At 42.3% G+C, this 23,347-nt stretch overlaps 1 protein-coding gene across 1 annotated transcript in view; it reads left to right on the top strand.

Moving 5' to 3' along the window:
• RPS6KA6 (ribosomal protein S6 kinase A6) overlaps positions 1-20,365 on the top strand; it is a gene marked incomplete at its 5' end in the record, with an annotated part of 28,908 nt that extends 8,543 nt beyond the window's left edge. Inside the window, 13 exon segments of the mRNA XM_072430644.1 lie at positions 1,616-1,758; positions 6,760-6,886; positions 7,085-7,131; positions 7,799-7,843; positions 8,366-8,468; positions 8,700-8,719; positions 12,267-12,356; positions 12,441-12,602; positions 14,037-14,198; positions 15,879-15,955; positions 16,441-16,558; positions 17,649-17,789; positions 18,491-20,365. Of these exon segments, the coding sequence (XP_072286745.1) occupies positions 1,616-1,758; positions 6,760-6,886; positions 7,085-7,131; positions 7,799-7,843; positions 8,366-8,468; positions 8,700-8,719; positions 12,267-12,356; positions 12,441-12,602; positions 14,037-14,198; positions 15,879-15,955; positions 16,441-16,558; positions 17,649-17,789; positions 18,491-18,616 (1,361 nt within the window).
• Between the last annotated feature and the right edge of the window lie 2,982 nt (positions 20,366-23,347).

Here is a 23,347-nt window from a genome sequence, read left to right as displayed (position 1 = left end):
TACCTTTAGGAGATTGAGAATACAAATTTCCACAACAAACTCAATTGGTGACATCTTAATTTATATCCTGTTTAAAATGTTGTGAAAACAAAATCACAGCCCTTCGTATGGATTTTGACAATTTTTTTTTAAATTAAGGAAACCCTAAAATTAATTTTAGGTCTCAGGGAAACTCTGGTGGTAATTATGTCTACAGCCTAGACCAGTATTGCTAAGAGGTTGCTGGGAGTTCCTTTGGCAATGAGCAGTTTGCACCTTTCAGGCCAGACTAAGTGATGCCAATGATTTTTTGGCTATCTGTAAGGGTGACATTCCTCCCAAAGGACATCAATGTAAGAAGAAACTTCCCACTGACCACCACACTAATGTACTGCGAGCTGTGGATATAATGATTATAGAAGGAGAGCCCTGAAGACCTGAAAGTTATTTCAAGGGTTCCCTTGTGTTAAACAGTCAGAGATGCACTGGACTAGATGATGGAGAGAGAAAAAAACAGAGATAAAAATGATTGTGGTGTTCCTCATATCGGTGGTCATTGGAAGGAGAACCCCTACATTGGTGGTCATTGGAAGGAAAACCCCTACATTGGTGGTCTGTGGTAGGAGAACCCTTACATTGGTGGTCTGTGAAAGGAGAACCCCTACATTGGTGGTCATTGGAAGAAGAACCCCTACATTGGTGGTCATTGGAATGCGAACACCTGCATTGGTGATCTGTTGAAGAAGAACCCTTTCATTGGTGGTCTGTGGAAGGAGAAGCCCTACATTGGTGATCTGTGGATGTAGAACCCCTACATTGGTTGTCATTGGAAGGAGAACCCCTGCATTGGTGGTCTGTGGAAGGAGCACCCCTACATTAGTGGTCATTGGAATAAGAACCCCTATAATGGTGGTCCTTGGAATGAGAACCCCTACATTGGTGGTCATTGGAAGGAGAACCCTTTCATTAGTGGTCTGTGGAAGGAGAACCCCTACATTGGTGATCTGTGGAAGGAGCACCCCTACATTAGTGGTCATTGGAATAAAAACCCCTACATTGGTGGTCATTAGAAGGAGAACCCTTTCATTAGTGGTCTGTGGAAGGAGAACCCCTACATTGGTGATCTGTGGAAGGAGCACCCCTACATTAGTGATCATTGGAATAGGAACCCCTATAATGGTGGTCCTTGGAATGAGAACCCCTTACGTTGGTGGTCATTGCAAGGAAGTCTCCATAAATTGTTGATTAGTGGGAGACAAACTCTCTGCATACAACTTTAACATGAGACAGGAAATGCTAATTGTTCTGGGTACCCCAGCAACCTTCAAAGGACCCTGGTTGGGAGAGACTAATTGGGAACAAATTTCCCGAGTTGTGTTTCACTTATTTGTTGCGGTGTTTGACTTTGTTAGATGCAGCTGTCCTCACATAATATTATCACTGGGATCAGCTTAAAAAAAAAACATTTCACTGCAATGTTTTTATTTTGCAGCATGTTGATGTGTTAGTTATGTGCCATAGAACGGGCTATGTTGTTTTTCTTTGTTTTCCAGATTCTATAGGCAATGCGACTTTTATATTAACAAGTTCATTATATTTTGGGCCGGCCATCTCATTGTACTTTTTTACTTTGCAGATTTTGGGTTGAGTAAGGAGTCTGTGGACCATGAAAAGAAGGCGTACTCGTTTTGCGGTACGGTGGAATATATGGCGCCAGAAGTGGTGAACCGGCGAGGTCACACTCAGAGTGCTGATTGGTGGTCGTTTGGTGTCCTTATGGTACGTTGACTCCTAAACTGAATCCTGCTGATGGAAAGCGAGGAGATAATGATAGCGATCTATAAAACAGTTTATTTTTATACTGCTGCAGCCTCTCCTTCCATTAAAGAACAAACGGAAGAAAAGAAACAAATTAACTGCAAAATATTTCAGATGTTTTATGATTATGAAAAAAAAAATCCATCACTGTACAGAAAGTTCTTTCTGCAGCTTCTCTCAAAGTAATGAATACTCGATGGTACATGAAGTATTGTATAACTGTTACATTTGTGCAGCTTTCCCTCATATAATTGTAACGTGAATGTAGTTCAACTACCAAATATGAGAAGATTCACCATTACATTCATCCAATTTCTCCTGCTATATTGTAGCTATGAGCAAAAAATCAAAATATAGAAATCTTTTAATATTATTATGTGCAGTGTGTTCTACTGAAACTTAATTTTATATATTTATCTTCATGTATTGCTATCAGGAATGGGTCGGGGTGGGCAGGCGAGGTGGCTGCCTTGAGTAATACAGCAGGAGGGGGTTGGAAAAAGGGCAGAACCTGCAACCCATGATGCTGGGATTGGGGGCCTTTTGTGCACTTTGGCTTTGAGTGCCTTGTCCTGCCCCTGATTACCGGGCTGTGAGGCTGCAGTGCTGCTTTTACACAAACAATTTGCCTTTTTATTAAATAAAAAAAAGGAAAAACTAGGGTTTTCTTACATTTTATAATATAATGTATTTACCGTATTTTTCGGCGTATAAGACGCACTTTTTCTTCCCCAAAACTGGGGGGGGGGGGAAAGTGGGTGCGTCCTATACGGCGAATGCAAGTTTTAAAAATAAATAAAACCGGTAACATACTTACCCGATACCGCGATCCCGCGATCCTGCGTGCTTCTGCGATCTTCTCTCCTCTCCTCCTGGCTGCAGCGCGTGTCCCCGCCTTCCTGCAGACCCAGCGAGGAGAAGCCTGCACATGCGATCCCGGAAGCAGGCTGAGAGACAAGCGTGCCCCCGCGATCCCGGAAGCAAGCCGGCGGAGAGAAACGGACCGGTAAGTGGGAAGGGATGATCAACAGGGGATAAATAGGCACAGAGTGGGGAATTTATCCTCTTCTGATCACTCTGTGCCAATTTATCAGAAGGGGTTGAATTGGCACAGAGTGATCAGAAGGGGATAAATTGGCACAGAGTGATCAGAAGGGGAATAATCTTTTAGAATCTTTTTTTTCTAGATTTTCCTCCTTTAAAATTGGGTGCGTCTTATATGCCGGAGCGTCTTATACGCCGAAAAATACGGTAATAACATCATATTTTCACTCATTTTTTTACCCAAAGTATCTGTTGATTCTTCATCGGAATTCATCCGGTGTTGTCACCTTTTCCAAATCGTTCCACAAACTAAAAGCGTGGATGTAGGGTCAGCATCTCCCCCGATGTGCAGTGGGCAATGCAGCATTGGGGGATCTGATTTGGGGGATCTGAGAGATCCAGCATTGTATAATATCAGTGTAGGATATGAAGGTGACATTGAACAGCATTTCAGTCCAGCGATTTAGGTGGTGACAGAATAAAAGACAGATTTCCAAAGAAGAATAGACAATATCCAATGTAATCCTTCTGTTTAACCTTTATCTCCTAATGCTGTCTTTAATTGTCATTTGTAAAAGTAAAATGTTTGATTTTACTTATGCTTCTACAAGTATTATGAATAAATATTATTATTATTACACAGAATTTATATAGCACTGACATATTATGCAGCGCAGTACAAAGTCTGTAGTCATGTCACTAGCTGACCCTCACAATCTAATGTCCCTACCATAGTCATATGTCATTATTGTAGTCTAAGGCCAATTAACATAACTGCATGTTTTTGGAATGTGGGAGGAAACTGGAGTACCTGGAGGAAACCCACACAGACACAGGGAGAACCTGCAAACTCCATGCAGATAGAGTCCTGGCCGAGATTCCAACCTGGGGCCCAGTGCTGTCTCTCTTGTATTATAAAAGTTCTTTCCGGTTGCGTTCCATTTGGAATTGTAAATATCTCTGTCACATAGCACTCTCTTAGAATTGTAACTGTCTCTTGTGAGATAGCACTCTCTTGTAATGTAGAAGCTCTCTCCTGTGCCATAGCACTCTCTTGGAATTGGTTTGTCTTGTGAAATTGCACTCTCTAAGAATTGGAACTGTCTCGTGTGAGGAAGCTAATTAACCCAACTGCATGTTTTTGGGATGTGGGAGGAAACCCACACAGACACGGGGAGAACCTACAAACTCCATGCAGATCATGTGCTGGCCTAGATTCTAACCTGGGACCCAGCACTGCAAAGGCCGGAGTGCTACCCACTGAGCCACCCTGCTCCCTGTATATCAGGCTGAATGTTGATTTTGGTGGGTCAGATTTGCAATGACACAGAACTGCAATATCAGAAGTAACGGCTGCTCCAAGGTAAATATATAAGGAGATTTCCCACTACCGGGAACACACCGGTGAGTGCTAGGTACCCCGGAGTCATTGCTGTAACTGCTAGGCCTTTTCAGGTGTTTGCAAAAAGCGCTATGTGACCTAAGCCTAACAATTGATTGTTTTTGCACAGTAACATAACATTATTTGCATCTTTTATCCTCTCCTTCCATGTTTGTCTGCAGATGATATAAATATTACTAATAATAGGATTGCACTTTAAAGGAACACTCCGTCAGACGCTGATTATAGGGTGGGTGGGGTGAATGTGGCTGTGTCGGTCCCTCGGGAGACGGTTCCACCCGTTTTGGGTCCGGCAGCTCTCTTTGGATGTCAGAGATTTTTAAGGAAAGGGATCTGGACGATGACAGAACATGAAAGTATTGAAAACTGACGTCATTAGGAAGATGCATGGAATGAAAGAATGGATGAATGAATGGATGAATGATTGAATGAATGGCTCTTATTTTACACAGCCTCACCCGCCTGTAAGAATTCCATTATCTTCATATTCACACCCTAGATTGGCAGTAATCGTGAAACGAGAGGCGGCAGCCGTTATGAGGAAATATAATGAGCCGGCTGTATGACCGGGCTGGAGTGTAATTGTGGAATGTGTAGCATGGCATCCTTCATGTAAGAACTCTCTCTTGTACAATGGCGTGATCTCAAAACAGCAACTCGTCCCTAAGAAGACATTCATGTAAGGCAATGCAAGGACAGCAGTCTCTTGTCACATGGCGGTCTCATAGCAGCTCCTCTAAAATCAAAACTTTCTACAAGCTGCTGTATAATAAATCCGACCAATATACAGCCAGTTCTGTCACCCCCCCCAGATAAACTTTCCCTCCTCAAACATTGCACTCTCCTGGACTGGTAACTCTCTCTTGTTATGTAGAAGTTCTCTCCAGTTGCATAGCACTCTCTTGTAATGTAAACGCTCTTGTATGTTGCATTCAATTAGCAGTGGTCTCTCTGTCACATAGCACTCTTTTAGAATGAGACCGCTCTCTTTTGTAACATAGCACTCTCCTGTATCTGTAACTGTCTCTTGTAATGTAGACATGTCTGTAACATAGCACTCTCCTGGATCTGTAACTGTCTCTTGTAATGTAGAAGCTCTCTGCTGTCACATAGCACTCTCTTGGAATTAGTTAGTTTGTCTTGTAACATGGCACTCTCTTAGAATAGGGTCACTCTGTGCTGTAACATAGCGCTCTCTTGAAACTGTACCTGTCTCTTGTAATGTAGAATATTTCTCCTGTTACATAGCACTCCCTTTGAATGGTAAATATCTCTGTGGCATAGCACTCTCCTGGATCTGTAACTGTCTCTTGTGAGGTAGCACTCTCTTGTAATGTAGAAGCTCTCTGCTGTTACATAGCACTCTATTGGAATAGTAAATATGTCTGTCACATAGCACTTGCTTAGAATGGGAGTGCTCTCTTTTGTAACATATCCCTCTCTAGGAATGGTAAGTCTCTCTTGTAATATAAAAGCTCTTTCGTGTTGCATTCCATTTGTAATGGTAAATATCTCACATAGCACTCTCTTGGAATTAGTTTGTCTTGTAGCATGGCACTCTCTTAGAATGGGGTCACTCTGTGCTGTAACATAGCACTCTCTTGGTTATGTACCTGTCTCTTGTGAGGTAGCACTCTCTTATAATGTAGAAGCTCTCTCCTTTTCCATAGCACTCCCTTTGAATGGTTAATATCTCTGTGACATAGCACTCTCTTAGGCTAAAGCTTTACTCTGCTGTCACATAGCACTCTCTTGGAATTAGTTTGTCTTGTAGCATGGCACTCTCTTAGAATGGGGTCACTCTGTGTTGTAACATAGCACTCTCTTGGTTATGTACCTGTCTCTTGTAATGTAGAAGCTCTCTCCTGTTACATAGCACTCTATTGGAATAGTAAATATCTCTTTGACATAGCACTCTCTTGGAACTGTAGCTGTCTCTTGTAATGTAGAAGCTCTCTCCTGTAACATAGCCCTCTCTTGGAGTGGTAACGCTCTCCTGTGATCCCTTCCCGTATAGAGTGTTTGGTGCTCAAACTCTGCAGGTGGTTGCAGACATAAAGTGGCCCCTTAAGCAGGCTTCTGGTCGCAGGAACAGATCGGGGCCCCTCTCTGCAGATTTGGCCCTCAAATGATTGCAGTCATCCCAGCAGACGTGATTGCTGTCAGTTACATTGATTGTCACTTTGTGATTTTAGTCCATAGGTTTGTTTCAATGTGGAGGAGCCGATCCCCCGTCTTCTATAAGTGGCCCCCGTCTTCTATAAGTGGCCCCCGTCTTCTATAAGTGGCCCCCGTCTTCTATAAGTGGCCCACTTCACCATATCCCGCCTAATTGCCGAGCTATTAGCGTTTTTTATTCTCTCCTCTTACATAATCCTCTTTTCCTCTGATGGTTCTGAAATTGTGTATTTTTTAAAGGACGCACCTTACTTCCCCCGCCGCAAGGGTAACCCGAAAAAAAAAACCCCTCCGCTCTTGCTGTACAAAAACTTAATTTATTAATTTGTGTCTTTCAGTTTGAGATGCTGACGGGAACTCTTCCATTTCAAGGAAAAGACCGCAACGAGACCATGAACATGATTCTGAAGTGAGTACGTGTCCTGCCTGACGCAATTATTAACGGAGAAAGAGCGACTTTCCGATGTGACACAAGAAAACTCGTTACTTTCCATGAGAGAATTCATTAAACACACCCGGGGGATTTATCATGAAAGAGTATTTAACCCCTTCTCCCCCCGTGTGTGCGCTCCCTACAGACCAGGGCTGGTATTACATGGGGCAATAACATTGTCATGGACTTTACTATAACAAAGTAATACATTTATATTATTATCAGGGTAGACAAGGCTGATATAATAAATAGAATAGGGGCAGGTAAATCCCATCCAATTCTCCCTGACAGTTGTCACCCAAACTGGTGTAAAGATTCCTCACTTCCTGTTGTAATGTTACAGCCGTAACGATTTATTTGTCTATCGGTGACTGGTGATCAGACTAAAGCTACGTACACACGTCAAATTTTTCTTGCCCGATAATCGTCTGAGGGCGGATATCGGGCGAGAATCTGGCGTGTGTACGGCCCGCGTTGCTCATCGTTCGTGGATCTGTCCTGGCGGATCCACGGACGATGAACGGCGAGCGATCTTAATGCAAGGGAAGGGGAGAGAGCACAGCCGGGTGCCGCTCCGTTGTCCCCCCTCTCCATAGAGCAGAACGGTGCTGTATGTGCATTGCTCGTTCATGCATCGTGTGGTTCTTATCGTTGGAAAGAGTCATAAAAGATCCTTTCTAACGACAAGAATTAAACATGTGTACCCAGCTTTAGGCTGCACATGCTCAATTATTGTCTTTGGAAGCGATCTTCCATGATCATTTCCAGCAACAAACCACTGAAAGATGAATGGCCGAGCATACAGAGAGAGGCGGTAGGGGGGACAAGTGAGCGGCTCCCCGCTGCGTTCTCCTCCCTTCACTTCTATTGCAGTCATTCATTGCCTGGCGTTCATAGATTGGACGGGACAGATCCAGGAATGAAGTCAGATGACCTCTGTACACGTTCTCATAAAGCGACATCCGTTCTTTGCTACCATTGACTGGAATGTGAGTTGTTTGGGATATATTGAGGGATAAGTTGGTGTTGGGGTTACACTTTGTTTTAAGGTGGACACTTGTCTTGCGGATGGAGTTTGTCTTTTTGTGTTATTTAAGATTAGGGGTTGAGTAGGATTTGGTTATTGTGATACCTGGTCATCTCGATGAAGCCATGGCTGGGATTTATAAGAATAAAGATTGTATAGAAATAAAAGATTTTAGTTCCGTTAGGTTCAGCCCATCCTGCATGCAGTGTATTGTCAGGTGACCTAGTGATTTATTAAAGCTCCCCCAGGCTAGGATACACTTTCATTTGTGAACCTGGGTGATCCAGCAAACCTTGGGGAGCTTTAATAAATCGGGCCCAGTTAGTTTTGGGGTTCAGCAGATAATGAAGAGTTTGGTGCGGGGTCCTTCTGACATCCTGAGGTTGGAGTCTTAATGTGTGTTAAAAAATAGAAACACAAACATCACAAAGTTTAGATTTATAATTTTTCCTTTGTTTGATTTGTTCTCTTTCCTGTTTTTTAGAAGCTCTACAGACGTGAAATTCAGCCGCCATTTAAACCCGCGTCTGGAAAACCTGAGGACACTTTCTGTTTTGATCCAGAATTCACAGCCAAAACGCCGAAAGGTTTGTTGATTCATTCTGCAATCATTGAAACAAACTGTCAGCCTCCAATGTAGTCAATGGAGAGAGAATCTGGGAATGTTTGGGGATTATTCATATAAACAGCACTGCAGATATATTCAGCAGAAACTGCTCAGCTGAGTATGGGGGAAAGTAATAGTGAAAGTTTGTATTCACCCAAGTCTGCTGACCAGAACATTGTCTGCTAATTATGTTCTTTTGTTGATCTTATAGAACAGATGGTTTGGGTACGGGTAAGACATTTGTATGTTTTGTATACCAATCCATATAGTGCAGTTTTCCTTAGATGTGGTGGCTGCATTAGTTTTCTTGTTTATTCTTATTATCTGATCCCTCAAGTAAAGGTGTGTACACACTTCCAATTTTTATCGTTCCAATCGAACGACGAACGATCGATTGGGCAAAAAATCGTTGGTAAAAAAGTAACCAACGACGCCGACGAACGAGGAAAGTCGCTGGAAACGAACGACCGGACTGACGGATCGGATTGGACGACGATCGTTGAGCAGCGTTCGTGTGTACGGTCGTTCGTTGATCGTCCATGTTCAGAGCATGCGTGATGAACGAACGTTCATTCACTTTCCTGTCGTGCACATAGTTCCTCTATCGCTCAAACGATCGTATCTATTGTGTGTACAATATCTACGAACGATCGTGTCGTTAACTCTGTGTGCAGGATCGGTGCTATACGATCGGTCGTATATATCGTGCATGAACGTTCGTCGTTCGTTTTCCAACGATAATAATTGGAAGTGTGTATGTAGCTTAACACAATTCCTGTACTTGATGACGATGGACTATCATGGGAGAACCTTGGGGATCCAGCAAATCTTGATTGGATTTCTTAAGTCATTTGCTGTTAGTTGGTAAATTTTAAATCCATTCCAGGTTTGCTGGATTACCCAGGTTCTTCTATAATAGTCTGTCTTCTTCCAATCTTTAATAAATCACGGCCAGTGTATTGCGTCTATAAAAGAGCAGTGTTGTCACCATGGGGCAGTACAGAAGAATCTCCTCCTCTCCTTTTTGCCATAATATAGAGCAGAGGTGTTCTGTAGTCCTCAGAACATAGATAACATTAGCTGACATTCAGGTTCCGTCCACATGATGTATAAAGGACACTAGAATTCTAACATATGAATAAAAAAAAGAAAACCAATGCAGCCACCACAATGAACCCCCTAGCGGTATTCCTGAGTGTGATTCGGGGTGCAGTAATCCCGCTGTGAAAAGAGACATCGGGTTCTGCAAGAACTTCACTCACTAAGGGTAGATATACATTTATAACAGGAGACACTTAAAGGGAAGTTAAATGACCAACCTTGTACCTTTGCTAACATATACTGCCCTAATAAACATCAAATACAATTTTCTCTTGGGGACGCTCCGTAAATTCAGAGGATTTCATGAAGAGTTACTAGTTGTGGCTGGTGACTTTAATATAGTGCTTGAACCCTTGCTAGACACTTCTGGTAAATCATGCTTTATATTCAGACAAATTAATAAGTTAGAGAAATTGTTACAGATCCTGCAGCTGAAAGACGTTTGGCAAGTATTACACCCGAGGGATAAAGACTTTACATTTTATTCTCCAGCGCATGATTCGTATTCTCGGATTGACATGATAGACCTAAAGGGGAAGACATTGCTCCCCATACAATCCCTGATCATGCTGCAGTGAAGGCCACCATGTGCTTGGGATCCCCTTTTTCTTTTCTTAATGATTCCCTTTTGTGGGATAATGATATAAATAAGGATATTGGTAATGATTTGTGTAATGATTTGGAACACACCGCCCCAGCTCATGTTTGGGAAGCCTATAAGGTCACCATCAGGGGTAAACTCAAGAAACCAAAGAATTAATGAATTGTTGTTTAAAATCTCACAATTGGAAGCAATACATAAACAATCACAATGGAAATCACAGGCTGTGCAGCTGTCAGACCTGTGATATCAGTTAAAGGAAATACTGAATGTTAAAGCTAGATCAGCTATTTCTAGGGTTTTCTACGAATGGGGGAATAAAACAGGCCCTGGCGTCCTGCTGGTCCCTGCAGGACCTGGGGACACCTCCTCCGATCTCCAGCCGCGAAGTGACGTCGGTGCGTGCGGAAGGATCGGCGGGAAATTCAAGTAATTTTGTATTGGATTCAATACAAAATAGCTGTATTGAGTTCAATACAAAGAAATATTCATATAATATATATTAATATATTATAATATATATGCTAAATATGTATGTATATATGTATATACTATACAATCACAATTTATGTTTTAATTTTTTAACAGATTTTTATGTTTTGTTATTTAAAGTTTATTATTAAATATCAGTGAGTTATGCCTAAGAATTACAGCCTACAATGAAAAATACATTTCCATGCAAGAAATTGTACCGCTTTTTGCATGGAAATTTTAAGTGAAATAGACTAGGGAGGTTAAGATCTAAGAGGGATTTAACTCCTATGGAGAACCTGTTATGTAGGGAAGACAAGCCACACACGCTCACACTATGTACACCTATGTATGGCACGGATGTTGGAGAATTTACACATCACAGTGGCCATCTTGGATCTTGAAGTCTTCCTAAAGCTCATTTAAAATGTGAGTACCGGCTCTCCCTGTACATTTCAAATTGCACGCATTACAAAACACACAACATGCTTAGATACAGAAAACAAACACATCCTCAAGCGAGTTCTGTTCAAATGAGCAAGTTTGATTCTCAAGACAGATCTCTGAGAATGATAAATCTGGTGGTGTGTGTATTACATGTTTGTATAATGTTTTCCATTGAGAGACACAGAGATGCTTTGTCCTTGGGGTTACACTGCCTCTTATGGATGGGGACAATCTGCCAAACCACCACCATGCATGCTTCAGCAAGGGTTCCTTATGTGACCCGTGATGCTAAGGTTCCTTCCAGATTCCATTTTGGTAATAATTTGACCACGGGGCACTCTCTGGATCCAGTACTGGGGTAATTACCCTAACACTTGCTCTGTATTTGAAAACTCAACCAGTTAGTAGAACTCCAGAAGCTGCTTCGTTCACATAGCTCGCTGAATATTTGTGAATTTCCTCTTGCTTTATATTTTTTTTTGTAAAGAAGTTTAACTCTATGGCAGCATAAACCTCCAGCCTGTGCTGTGCACTATTTCCCACCATTGAGGGTCGAAAAAATTGTGTAAATCTCAATTCCCCAAGCCTGGGCCCTGTCCATCTGTAAACCGGAGGCACCAAGTCTGCTTCACTTTCTGTGATTTTGACTTTCTTGGCATGATGCCGTGCCCCTGTCAGGGGACATTTGTTAATATTTGTGGGCAGTTGGGACAATTTTCCAGCAAGATTTTTATTGCAGAGAATTAACCTTTGCGAACTTTCATCCCTGACCCCTCAAGGGGTTTTTTATGTTTTACTCCACAAATTACAAAATCCTCTTCAGGCTTTTTGGGGGTCTCTTGTACCTAGCCGCCTATTCTCCCCGTGACAAAACTATTGTGTCCTTACAGATCTTACAGTGAGAAATCCAGCAATTCATTTTGTAATATTCTATTTTTTTTATATTACATAAAGGAAGTGTTTGTTAAATATCTATAAACTTTATTTATTTGACATTTGGAGTGAGATGCAGATGATGATCTTCAAAAGGCTCCGATAGAAGCCGATCATTCTGCTGAGCTTTGCACATTTCCTTGTGTTTTTATTTCTCTGCCTGAAATCTTTTATGTAACAGCGGCGGCTTATCAGACTTTTACACATGGCTGATCTTTGTTGCAGATCATTGACAAGAGTAAGAGGGATCCATCAGAAGAGATTGAGATCTTAATGCGGTACGGACAGCATCCGAACATCATCACCCTGAAAGATGTAAGTGCTGCACCCATCCTCTCTGTACCCTTCTGAGGGCTTTCTGTGGCCGGATTTCACGTTCAGTTCTCTGACCTTCACTAGGTGTTTGACGATGACGGTCGGTACGTTTATCTTGTGACGGAACTGATGAAAGGCGGAGAGCTGCTTGATCGTATACTCCGACAGAAGTTCTTCTCCGAGAGAGAGGCCAGCGCTGTTCTCTACACCATCACAAAGACTTTGGACTACCTGCACTGTCAAGGGGTGAGTGTGACACCCCATTGTTATGTGTCGCCCCATTGTTATGTGTCGCCCCATTGTTATGTGTCACCCCATTGTTATGTGTCACCCCATTGTTATGTGTCACCCCATTGTTATGTGTCACCCCATTGTTATGTGTCGCCATGCTGTCTTTTATCAGACACTGGTAGAGAGAGGTCCAGATTGGCCCCGGACTATGTAGGTCTATCCACATGTTCTACATAATGGCAGAAAGTGAATATGAGGTGCTGAATCTTCTGATAATTCAGTTTTATTGTGCAGAAATTTATCAGCTCCCTCACAAAGTGCAGTGACTATATTAGCAGCTTGTGGACAGGAAGAGTCATTTTGGATCCAGACATTGGAGCTGGATGCTGATGGTTTTGGAGTCCAGAACAATTAATTTTATTATAATTAGTATAAGAAATTGAATACATTTCTAGGTGCTGTCTGTGAAATATTGCAGACTCTGGACTTTAAAGGGTTCGGGTGTAACGTGGCTCTCTTTTCCTTTCAGCACCTTCCAAGCCTGGTGAAGGGAGTATTTTACAAAGCCTTAGACGTGACATTATTATAGATTCCTGGCGTGGCACTCTTGTCTCCTACTAATCCTCAGCACTATTTAGTGACTCATTGACCCAGGAGAAGCATGCTGCTAGTGAAGTATGGGGTATACTTATCAGAGATTCTCAAAGTACAAAATCCAGGTTCAGGATACCAGCACCTAAGCTTGGACAATAGCAGCTCCCATTATCCTATTCTGTTCCTTCTATTATATATATGTGCAAATGTTGCCATAATGCCAAATTCTATGGTGGACATAATGTGCCGTGTTTATAGGCCACTAGGCTCATTGCCAGCAGTACTGGTCTAATATTTGTTGGTTACCACTACTCCCTGGACTTTGCAGTAATCACACGGCTCCCCATACAGACTTCTCAGATAGGTGATGAGGGTGCACTGCCAGGGACTGGGACTTAACCTGGGTCACATGACAGGCTGCGCACGCCAATCACCTGGCACAGCACAGGGGACACACCTGACCGTGCTTTCTGATCACTCATCGATATGTTTTTTTATTAGTATAAAACAGTCTATTAGGGTCTTCATGAATAAAGTAAATTAAATATAGTTAAAAAAAAATAATTCATACCAACCCAATGATTGGTATAGGGAGGTCAGCAGGTGACAGTAAGCAGCTAACTTTCTTCTGTTGTATTTGGTGTTGACAAAAGGATTTGACAGTTTTGGTAATTCCTTTAATACATAAAAGAAACAATAGAATGTTTGTTTGGTCATCAGTACACTGTGTGGACCTTTCTGTAGTCCCATGCTGGTGTTCTATAGCTGTGTTATCCTCTCTGTGATTTATAGAACGTTCTATATATAAGCATTACTTTGTCCTCTGTATATAACAGGTTCTCTTTGCTCTGACAGGTTGTTCATCGAGACCTGAAGCCCAGTAATATCCTTTACATGGATGATTCCAGCAACGCAGACTCCATACGGATATGTGATTTTGGGTTTGCCAAGCAGCTGAGAGGAGACAATGGGCTGCTGCTGACTCCATGTTACACCGCCAACTTTGTGGCCCCCGAGGTGATCTATTGTAACAGAAGAAATATTCCATACTGCTAGAAATTCAATGTCTTGCTTCATAGGGACTCATAACCATTAGCAAGCCCTTCTATTTACATTACTTTATAAAGTAAAGCATAGTAAAGTGAACCTGTCATGGTAAATAAGACCTCATGACCATTGTACTCTTCGTAATACATAAAGTGTAACAAAAGCCTTGAAATACTTAACCACCGCAGAGATCCCACAGCATTGGGGTTACACTGGGGGGTGGGGTAAGGTATCCAGTCACAGCCAGGTGGAAGAAGTCTGAGGGCACTGGAAGCAGTATATGGTTGTGTATGTGTATACCGGTAATGTAGTTGTGTCATTCGATCTGAATAGTCCCAGCTCGGAGAACGCTATTACTGGTCTGACGCTGCAGCACACAGACTTCACCTTCTCCCTGGTGGGGCTGGGTGACCGGTGACAATGGCCGCTGTTTGTTATACCTGGAGCGATACCACTGCTGGGTGATCATTGAGACAATCTGCTCTTCCCAAACCCAACACTGATACATCTTCATTTATCGGGAGCAGAGCTCGCATTGTCATGAATTGTAATCTGATTTGTAGCTGTTCTATGTCTGTGACACTCCATCCTGAACATTCTCATTACAGTTCATTAAACATTGGTTATGCTGATTTATATAAATTGCAAAGGTCCTAACAGAATGTGATGCTCAGTATAAATATCTTCTTTCTGCTTCATATAAAATAGAAAAGCTTTATAAGTTCCTCTCCAGGACTGTCCGTATTCATGAGAGTCCTGCAAGGGGCAGTACTGTGCTGTACTTGTATCGTCTTCCTTTATTATCGTTATTATCATTATTAATATTGTTATTAGTTTATTATTATTAAACAGGATTTATATAGCACCAACAAATTTAGGGGCTGCAAATAACAGACGGATACAGACACAGGAGGAGGAGAGGACCCGGGCCCTTTATACCCAGCAGTAACTAATAGAGGAATCTCTGCAATAGAAAACATTCACAGCTTGTTCATATCTCTGCACTTTAGGCATGCTCACAATGGGCTTGGCTGTATATTTCATCACATCACTGGACCTTATGATCTTGGCACTTCCTCCCCTGTATATCCCCAGAATTTTACAGGGGAACTTTTGTGCATATTCACCCCTAAAGTGATATCCCTTCTAATTACCTAATCACGCTTCCAAAATACGCAATGCTCTTCAAAAATCCCCTAAAGAAGCTGCTAGGCGAAACGTGTCAGGAATTGAGACGTTCCAATTACATATTTACATATCCTTTGTATAGAGTTCCACCAGGTGGGGAGAAGCTGTAGGCAGGTGGCCGCTGTACTGTGACCCAACTCTTTAGTAATCACCCAAAAACTGCAGGGTGGTTACTGAAAAGTGGCAGGTGGTGCGCCCGGCTAAAAGGGGTCGGGGGAACACTGATAATATGCCACTCACGTGATATCTTACTGTCCAATCAGAATACAGGTACTGATTATTGAGGCACTCCGTATGCTTCAAATACCTTAGACAGGGAGGTTGTGAATCCAGCAATGTAGTATAAAGTAAAGTCAGCACTAATAATAGATCATTGCAGGAAACCGATTCACATTTTAAATGATCAGCAATCTGTCATTGTGTTTCCTGCCTGTCATGAATCATACCATTGTCTGATTGCAGGTCCTGATGAGACAAGGCTATGATGCTGCCTGCGATATCTGGAGCCTCGGAGTTCTGCTTTATACTATGCTGGCAGGGTAAGTTATATGAGAATATGGGGGCTGCCTCCGGCATCAATACTTTCATCCTAAACTAAACTAAAAATGAGCAGTTCTGTCAATAGGCTGATATTTGTGATCAATGTATGAAATTTTAGTTTATTTTGGTATTTCTAGTCCTTTGGCGGAAGCAACGTTTCAATTTTTACTCCTCCTAAATGTGTTCTCCATTCTTGTTTTAAAATCTTGCCGTCCCCCATTTCTGTGCTTGTCGTCGGCCTGTTCATTCCCTGATCATTGCTATGAGTACAACAGTTACAAATGGTTACTATATGATCTCCATTCTGCGGGTGTGAGGGGTCTCTGATGCTCTGCAGGATGGGATTTCTGGGTCTTTCCCTATTTTACCATAAAGTGACATTTAATCTCTGGAATTGTTCTTTTCAGTTTTATTTAACAATATTGTATAATTAGATGTTGGTTTTTAGTAACGTGCCGTGTCACACATCTCTCCTGTGGATTAGGTACACGCCGTTCGCCAATGGCCCAAATGACACACCAGAGGAAATCTTAATGCGAATAGGAAGTGGAAACTTTTCATTAAGTGGAGGCAATTGGGACACCGTGTCTGATGCTGCAAAGGTAGGTAGAGCTTTGCTTCTCCATGCTGATCACTGGCTTCCCTTCATTACATGGGACTGTGATGTGTTCAGCTATGGCTTCCATGAAGGCCTAGGGAGTAATCTGACTTTCTAATAAGAGAGCCCAGCGCTGCCTGCATGCTTGTCTCCTGCCTGTGTAACTGACTGCAGGCTCATGTGGATGGGTCATCTTTTCCAATGCTGCTAAGCAAATGCAAAGACACATGTGTTCTGGAGGATCAGGAGGTGCTCTTCCCTGTGGATGATGCTGCGTCCTTCCCTGGGTCGTGCTGCAATGTGTAATATGTTCTGTGATGACAGGCAAGAATACCTTTACCTGTCCTCTGTAGCAGCAGCATGTGTTTCTGTTTTTCATGCAGCTCATCATCTGATAATGCAGCAAATATTCCGCTCTTCCCCTCTCTCAGGATCTGCCATGACTTTCCAATTTTCTGTTTGATTGAGAAATGTCCTCTGGCAATAATAAACATTTCTCACAGCCTTGGGAAGCCCTAAGTGGCCATGCACTGTCTGATTTTAGCCACCATCAAGTAGCTTGCTGCAGAAGGTTATTTCTAACATGTGAAGCTAATAAGTGACCTGCCGATGATATCCAGCAAATGCTGCAGCTGCACTAATCCCAGAAATGCCATTCAGTTTATCTTCATCAGGGTTCCTTGCAGTTGTCTTTAAAGGGGGGGTCTCAGATCACCAGGTTACACTGGGTAAGAGAGCGGAGTACAAATGCAGCACAGCAATGTCTGGAAGAAGGAATAAAACCCTGAGTGAGCTCCCTCTCCGTATCTCATGGCTTCATCTTCAATTCTAACTCAGATGTATTATTCTGCAATCACATGGATACCACCAGCCGGGTCATATGGTTAGTCCAATCCCTGTAACCTTCAATTTCTTTGGTTAGAAAATAGAAGCAATATTAAATCTTACTTTTTACAGATACCATAGTACATAATTTTCCAAGCAGATTCCTCCATACACATTCACCATTATTGCTCTATGTAACATGATGATACATAAATAAAAGATCTCAGTGATTACAAACATATCTTCATTGTTCCTCCTGATGATTGCAGGATCTGCTGTCTCACATGCTTCATGTTGATCCTCATCAGCGGTACACAGCGGAGAAGGTATTAAAGCATTCCTGGATAGCATGCAGAGACCAGCTTCCTCTATACCAGCTCACCCGCCATGATGCACCACACCTGGTCAAGGTAACATTTGCCAGCGCTCATTCTCCAGTCCTGGGGAAAGATAAATGGAAGTTCTGTGGACTTTATCCCAATATAAGAAACAAATGTATGCAATGTATGTGAGGGCCATGCCTGGCTGCAGTCTTTATATTTTGGGTTTAGATGGAGGAGGGAAGGGATGAAATGTTGTGTGTGGGCCCCTGGACAGGAAGTGAGGATGAGGTCACCGCAAAAACTTTATTATAAATTTCACAAATATCTTTATTATTGTGTCATGAATGTCTTCTCTCTCTTCCCACTCCTTTATCTGACATCTCTATTTCCCTATTTATTTATTCTCTTATTTGTTTCCAACACCCTTTTTCCCTTCTTTTTACACTTCTGTTACTCCCATTTATTCCTTTCTTTCTCTTACCATTTCACTTATTTATTTCCTATTTCCCTTCCCATCTTTCTCTGTTTCCCTTTCTCACTGCTCACTTTTTCCTCTTCCTCTCTTCTTTTATTTCTCTCCCTTCCCTTGTTGTCTTTCCATCTCTCTCTCTATTCATTCCGTGTTCTCTCTTCTCTTTCTTTTGTCTGTCCCCATCTCTATCCCCCGTTCTCTCTTTCCTCTCTCTTCTCATGTCTCTCTTCCCTCTCTCTCAATTCCCCGCACCTCTTCCTGTGTCTGTCTCTTCTTTCCTCATCTCTCGTTGTTCCTTTCCATGTTTTCTCCCCAGGGTGCCATGGCAGCTACATACTCAGCACTGAACCACAAGACATTTCAGCCAATACTGGAGCCCGTGGCAGCCTCCAATTTAGCTCAGCGCCGTAGTATGAAAAAGCGAACGTCGACAGACTTGTAGAGGGAACTTTGCCCCATTGAATCCTGGGAATTCCATCCTGCAGTCCATCGGAGTGTGGAGTTCCTTACATTACTTGAATAATCCTGTACATGTCTCTTACGGAATTCACCCGTTGTGAGGTTCATACTGTGCTCTTCATGACGACTTTGTGTTCATTATAAATATCAGGGTACGTCACCGGCTTGCCGGATCTCTTCACCGAATACGCCTCCTGTCCAGGTCTTCTCTCTGCTGAGAGTTCACGCTGTAGATTCCGCTGCATTTTCATTGGCCTGTTCATCTCTGGGTGACTACAAGAAGCAGCATTCACACAGCAGCATTCACTCACCGTGATGAGGCCTAAAATTCACGCATGACCGCCACAACGTTCTTCACTCAACAGGATTGTGCACGCGGTATGAACAATGTTGCCGTGGCCGTGTACGTCTTGCAGTAGTCTCTAGAAACCTTTCCATCAATGCCATTGAACCAAACTGCCCGTCATGGAAATTTGTTTAATCCGAACAAAACGCTGTACAGACTTGTGCTGCGTGTCCCGTCTACCGCCCCCTGCTGTTCGTGCCTGCCACCATCACCACGGGGGAGTCCGGGCCACAGACTAGATTGGTATTTCTTGGGTTGGGTTGTATATAATTCTGTTGTATTAAGTTTGTAACTATTGTACACATGTATTCAATATTATTGGTTTATTTTTGTTCTTTTTGTTTTTTTTCATGGTACCATTGAATAATTTTTACCTAGCCGGTAAAATTTATATTTTTGTAGAACTGATTATTTGAAAACCAAAATAAAAAAAAATTGGGTTCCTGGTTCACATTGGGAGGGGGTAAGGCGGGGGAGGGCACAAGCCAAATTTTATTTGTGGTGTAACAAACAACAAAATCTTTTACGTCGTCTTGTAAAGTTTTTGGAAAAGTTTTGTGGGTTTAAAGTAGAAGTGTGGGGGAGGAGGAGGCGTCGGTGTCTTAGTCCCGTGTGTTTGTGCCGAATCGTCCAATTTTGTATCCGTAGGAAATGTTGTAGCTGAGCTTCTGCTGGAGCCTTAATAAGCATTCTGGGTAACTTTGCCTTTGTCCAATCAGAAGGTAGCACTGATTTATATTAGAAAGGAGGGATTGGCTGTTGGTGTAGAAAGTGTTTTGGTTGGTCTATCCTCAGCTGGCTCCTCGTTGGCTCTCATTGTTCTGCTTTCATCTTTATAATGTTTGAGATTTGGAGGATTCCTTGTGATCACAGGCCCCGCACAGATCCCTCCTATCTCAGCTTTGTATGTTTGTAGGTAAACTGATTCACAAATGAAAACATACAAAAAGTGCAAAATGAATTCACCTTCAACGGCCAATCAAATTGCTTATAACTGCAGCGAGATCGAACTAAAGGGAAACTCTGCTGCAGATTCACTGAGTGCACATTTGTGGTTTTATTGTAACATTTTATAGTTATTTCTTTGCATTTTCCATTATTTTTGTATTTTGCTGATTCCTCTTCTAGTGTATGGGAGAGATGCTGGGTTGCGTTTATTTTACAAAAGCTGCTAAGATTATAGGAAAAGTCCCATGCCAGGGGTGTGGTGGGGTGCGGGGTTATTTTGGGATTTTCTTGACTTCTAGATACCGAGTTGTATATGTCTGCCCAATGTACAATGCCCCCAGTGGTGGGGGGATATATTGGACGATGTGTTAGGATCTGAGCAACACTTATGAGGGCCAAATTATGATGGCTGAACAATGGGTCAGAGCACCTCCAAAACGGCCCCCCCCATTTATATTATAACGGTTCACTTTCTCCTAAGCCCAGGGCCATATTGTCCAGAAATCTTCTGCTGCAGTTTTGTTTCTGGGTGAAGTCCCTGTCACCTGTCCCGTGTTTGATATATAAATATACTTGAACGTTTCCTAAAGGGCTGATAATCGCTACGTTCCGTGTGAGACGTGTCGGGAGACGTCATCTGTCGGGTTCTGGGATGTTTGTATCGCCTTTTATTTTATCATTGCCGGTCGCCGTGCGGTAATCATATTGCTTTGTGCCATAGAACATTCACCATTCCTAGGGGCCAATTCACCGATAATTCATCCACCTGCTTTCCAAGCAAGCAGCTAATACAAATAGGATTCATATTGTTACTGGAATACGTCTGGGGGGCATCCAGGGGCCACAACCCCCACCAAGCAAACTTCTGGTGTGAGAGATATTCGAGCAGCCGCAATATAAAGATAATATAAGAAATATTCATTGGGATGGAAAAGAATAATCATAATAATAATTCTTCTAGGCCTTTTATTTTGTATGAAGTGGGGGGAGGGCTGAGATCTTTGTCTTTGATTATCCAACTTAAATCGCTTTTTACTTTTTATATAAAAAATGTCAAATTGCTGTATTTTGGGGATAACGATATCCCCAAACCATAAACCATAGATATCAGAGTTCAGTCAGAATGCAGAGCGCCCCCCTCTGGTGGGATCACAGGGTAGGAATGTCAGTTATCGGTTTGATTTTCAGCCTCTTCTCTGTCCTATTTTCAGTTTTATTATTTTGCAAGAAACAACACAAGCTGACATAAATGATGAAATGACGTGTGTTCTGTTCTCCGGCCCTTCCTAAGCCTGGGGATCCACTCCGCAAAATGCAAAATATTTTTATTAAAAGAAAAAGTAAAAATATTTTGTGCTGCTATAGTTTGTTAGCCCTTCAGTTGTATTTGTGTGGGAAGCATCTCTGAATAACTTTTGTGACCATCTGAGGACCCTGATTGGCACAGAACTTGTGGTAGGACCCCAATATCTCTGATTGTTTACTTCACATACACTGTACAAATATAGCTAGACGATATCCATGCACAGAACCGCTGCTCTGCCATGCTGCAGTCATTGGGTTTGCACGTTTTTTGTTATGCAGTTCATTTTATCTGCACCAGAGAGGATTGTGGCCCCGTCAGAACAATATCTGCATATGGAAGCGCTAAGAAGCGGTTTGTGCAATTCGTCCCACCGGCCTAGAAAAATCTGCTCGATATCTGTCACTTGCACAGCGCAGTGGGAGGGGCCGCTGAATTGGTATAAAACTTTGCTATGATGACATTTATTGGGCTCATTTTATTGTGAATTGTAATAAATATGGGGACACTTATAATGAGATGCAATCAGATTGTCCCAATATTGGGGGTCACATGACCGTGACACATCTGTGTTGTAATGACTTCATTAGATTTGTGACAGGTTCACTTTAATGCTGGCTTCATTAATGCGCTTGGCTGAAATTTCCACCAGTTGGGTCGTGTGGGGGTAATGTATTGACGTCAATGGGGAAAGGTAAAATTTGGGTGGATTTTGTGTGTTTTGGGCTTTGTGTGTTTCATGTGGGTAATGTTTTTTTATATACATTTTCTAGTATTTATTTTCTAGGTGCACACGTGGAGTGTAGTTGTCACGCCATGTGACCATCATGTGTCGGCCCCGACCTGGTGAACACACGGCAAGAAATGATTAGGTCACAAAAATTTGACACAAGTCCTTAAATAGGAAATAGCTGCCATGGGGGGTGAAGAAAAGCTTGGGATTGGTGAAGGTTTGCAGCTCTGGTAGCAGCATTTTTCAGCTACACTCATACCTGAAATCTCTTGATTATCCTGTGTGTCCCCTTAGCTGCCCCTTAGAATAAAACGAGGTGCTTTGTGTGCGCTAGGAAGATATAACGACAATTCTTAGGTTTGTGGCCAAAATGTAAAATTCTGTCCTGCGAGTCCCTGAATTTGAAGAGCTAATGTTGCCAAAATAGACATGGCCCGGTACGTCTCTAGCAATATGTGTCTCCTTGCACTGACGCCGATCTGCGTGTCCCCGGCTGTCGTCATGAAAGGGCATTATGTACAAATCCTAAAGTGCAATGCAATTCTTTGTTGTCACAGGTACTGTCCAGACCATCAGCTCCTCGATATGCATATTGTGCATTTTCTACCATATATTGTATTTATTTTATTTTTTTTAGAATGTTTTAAGATGTTTGTTTTAAAGCTCTGTATATATTGTCATTAAAATTTGCATTATACGATATTCTTCCTGTGTCAGATGTTTATTAGGGCAATGAATATAATAATAATAAATATAAAGGTACCCTGTATATGCCCCTGAAATCCTGCCACCTACTGACCAGTCTGGGGACATCCCAGGCTCTTCACTGTTCTAAGATTGTTCTCTCAAAGAAACTGGAAACCACTATTTCCCGATCACATGACCCGGTGATAGCCAATCATAGTGACCACTTGGGTTCGTTAACAAATCAAACTCGGCGGCTCAGCTGTGGCAGGAAAGGAATGTTTCAAGCAGCTGTAATAATAAATAAAACAATAATAACACCAATGGCAGATTATTTATAGAATTTATATCTTGTTGACCGATGTGAAGGTTCTCGCTCATCCAGGTCCTGGTAAATCTGATATTTGGTCACGCTGGATTTGTTCCTGGAATGCTGAAGAGATTTCCTTCTCCAGCTCTAATGGGTGAATACCACAGGGATGGGACAGATTCCCTAATCCACTCACCATGGAATCTGTCAAGGCAGATGCTGATTGTCCATAGATAAGGATGGGGGGGTGAATGTTGTGGAATCCTAATGTCATCATGCACAGCAATGCACACTTCCTCATTTATCATCATATCTTCCATTATTACCATATAAACATCACCAAATGTTCCGGGGAGTTAGGTGAAGCTGTAGGAGCATTCTCCATGCAAG

Source organism: Pyxicephalus adspersus, chromosome Z (assembly GCF_032062135.1).
Source record: "Pyxicephalus adspersus chromosome Z, UCB_Pads_2.0, whole genome shotgun sequence".
NCBI lineage: Eukaryota > Metazoa > Chordata > Amphibia > Anura > Pyxicephalidae > Pyxicephalus > Pyxicephalus adspersus.
The sequence above is the reverse complement of the archived record's forward strand: the minus strand, read 5'-3'. Positions and strand labels throughout refer to the sequence as shown.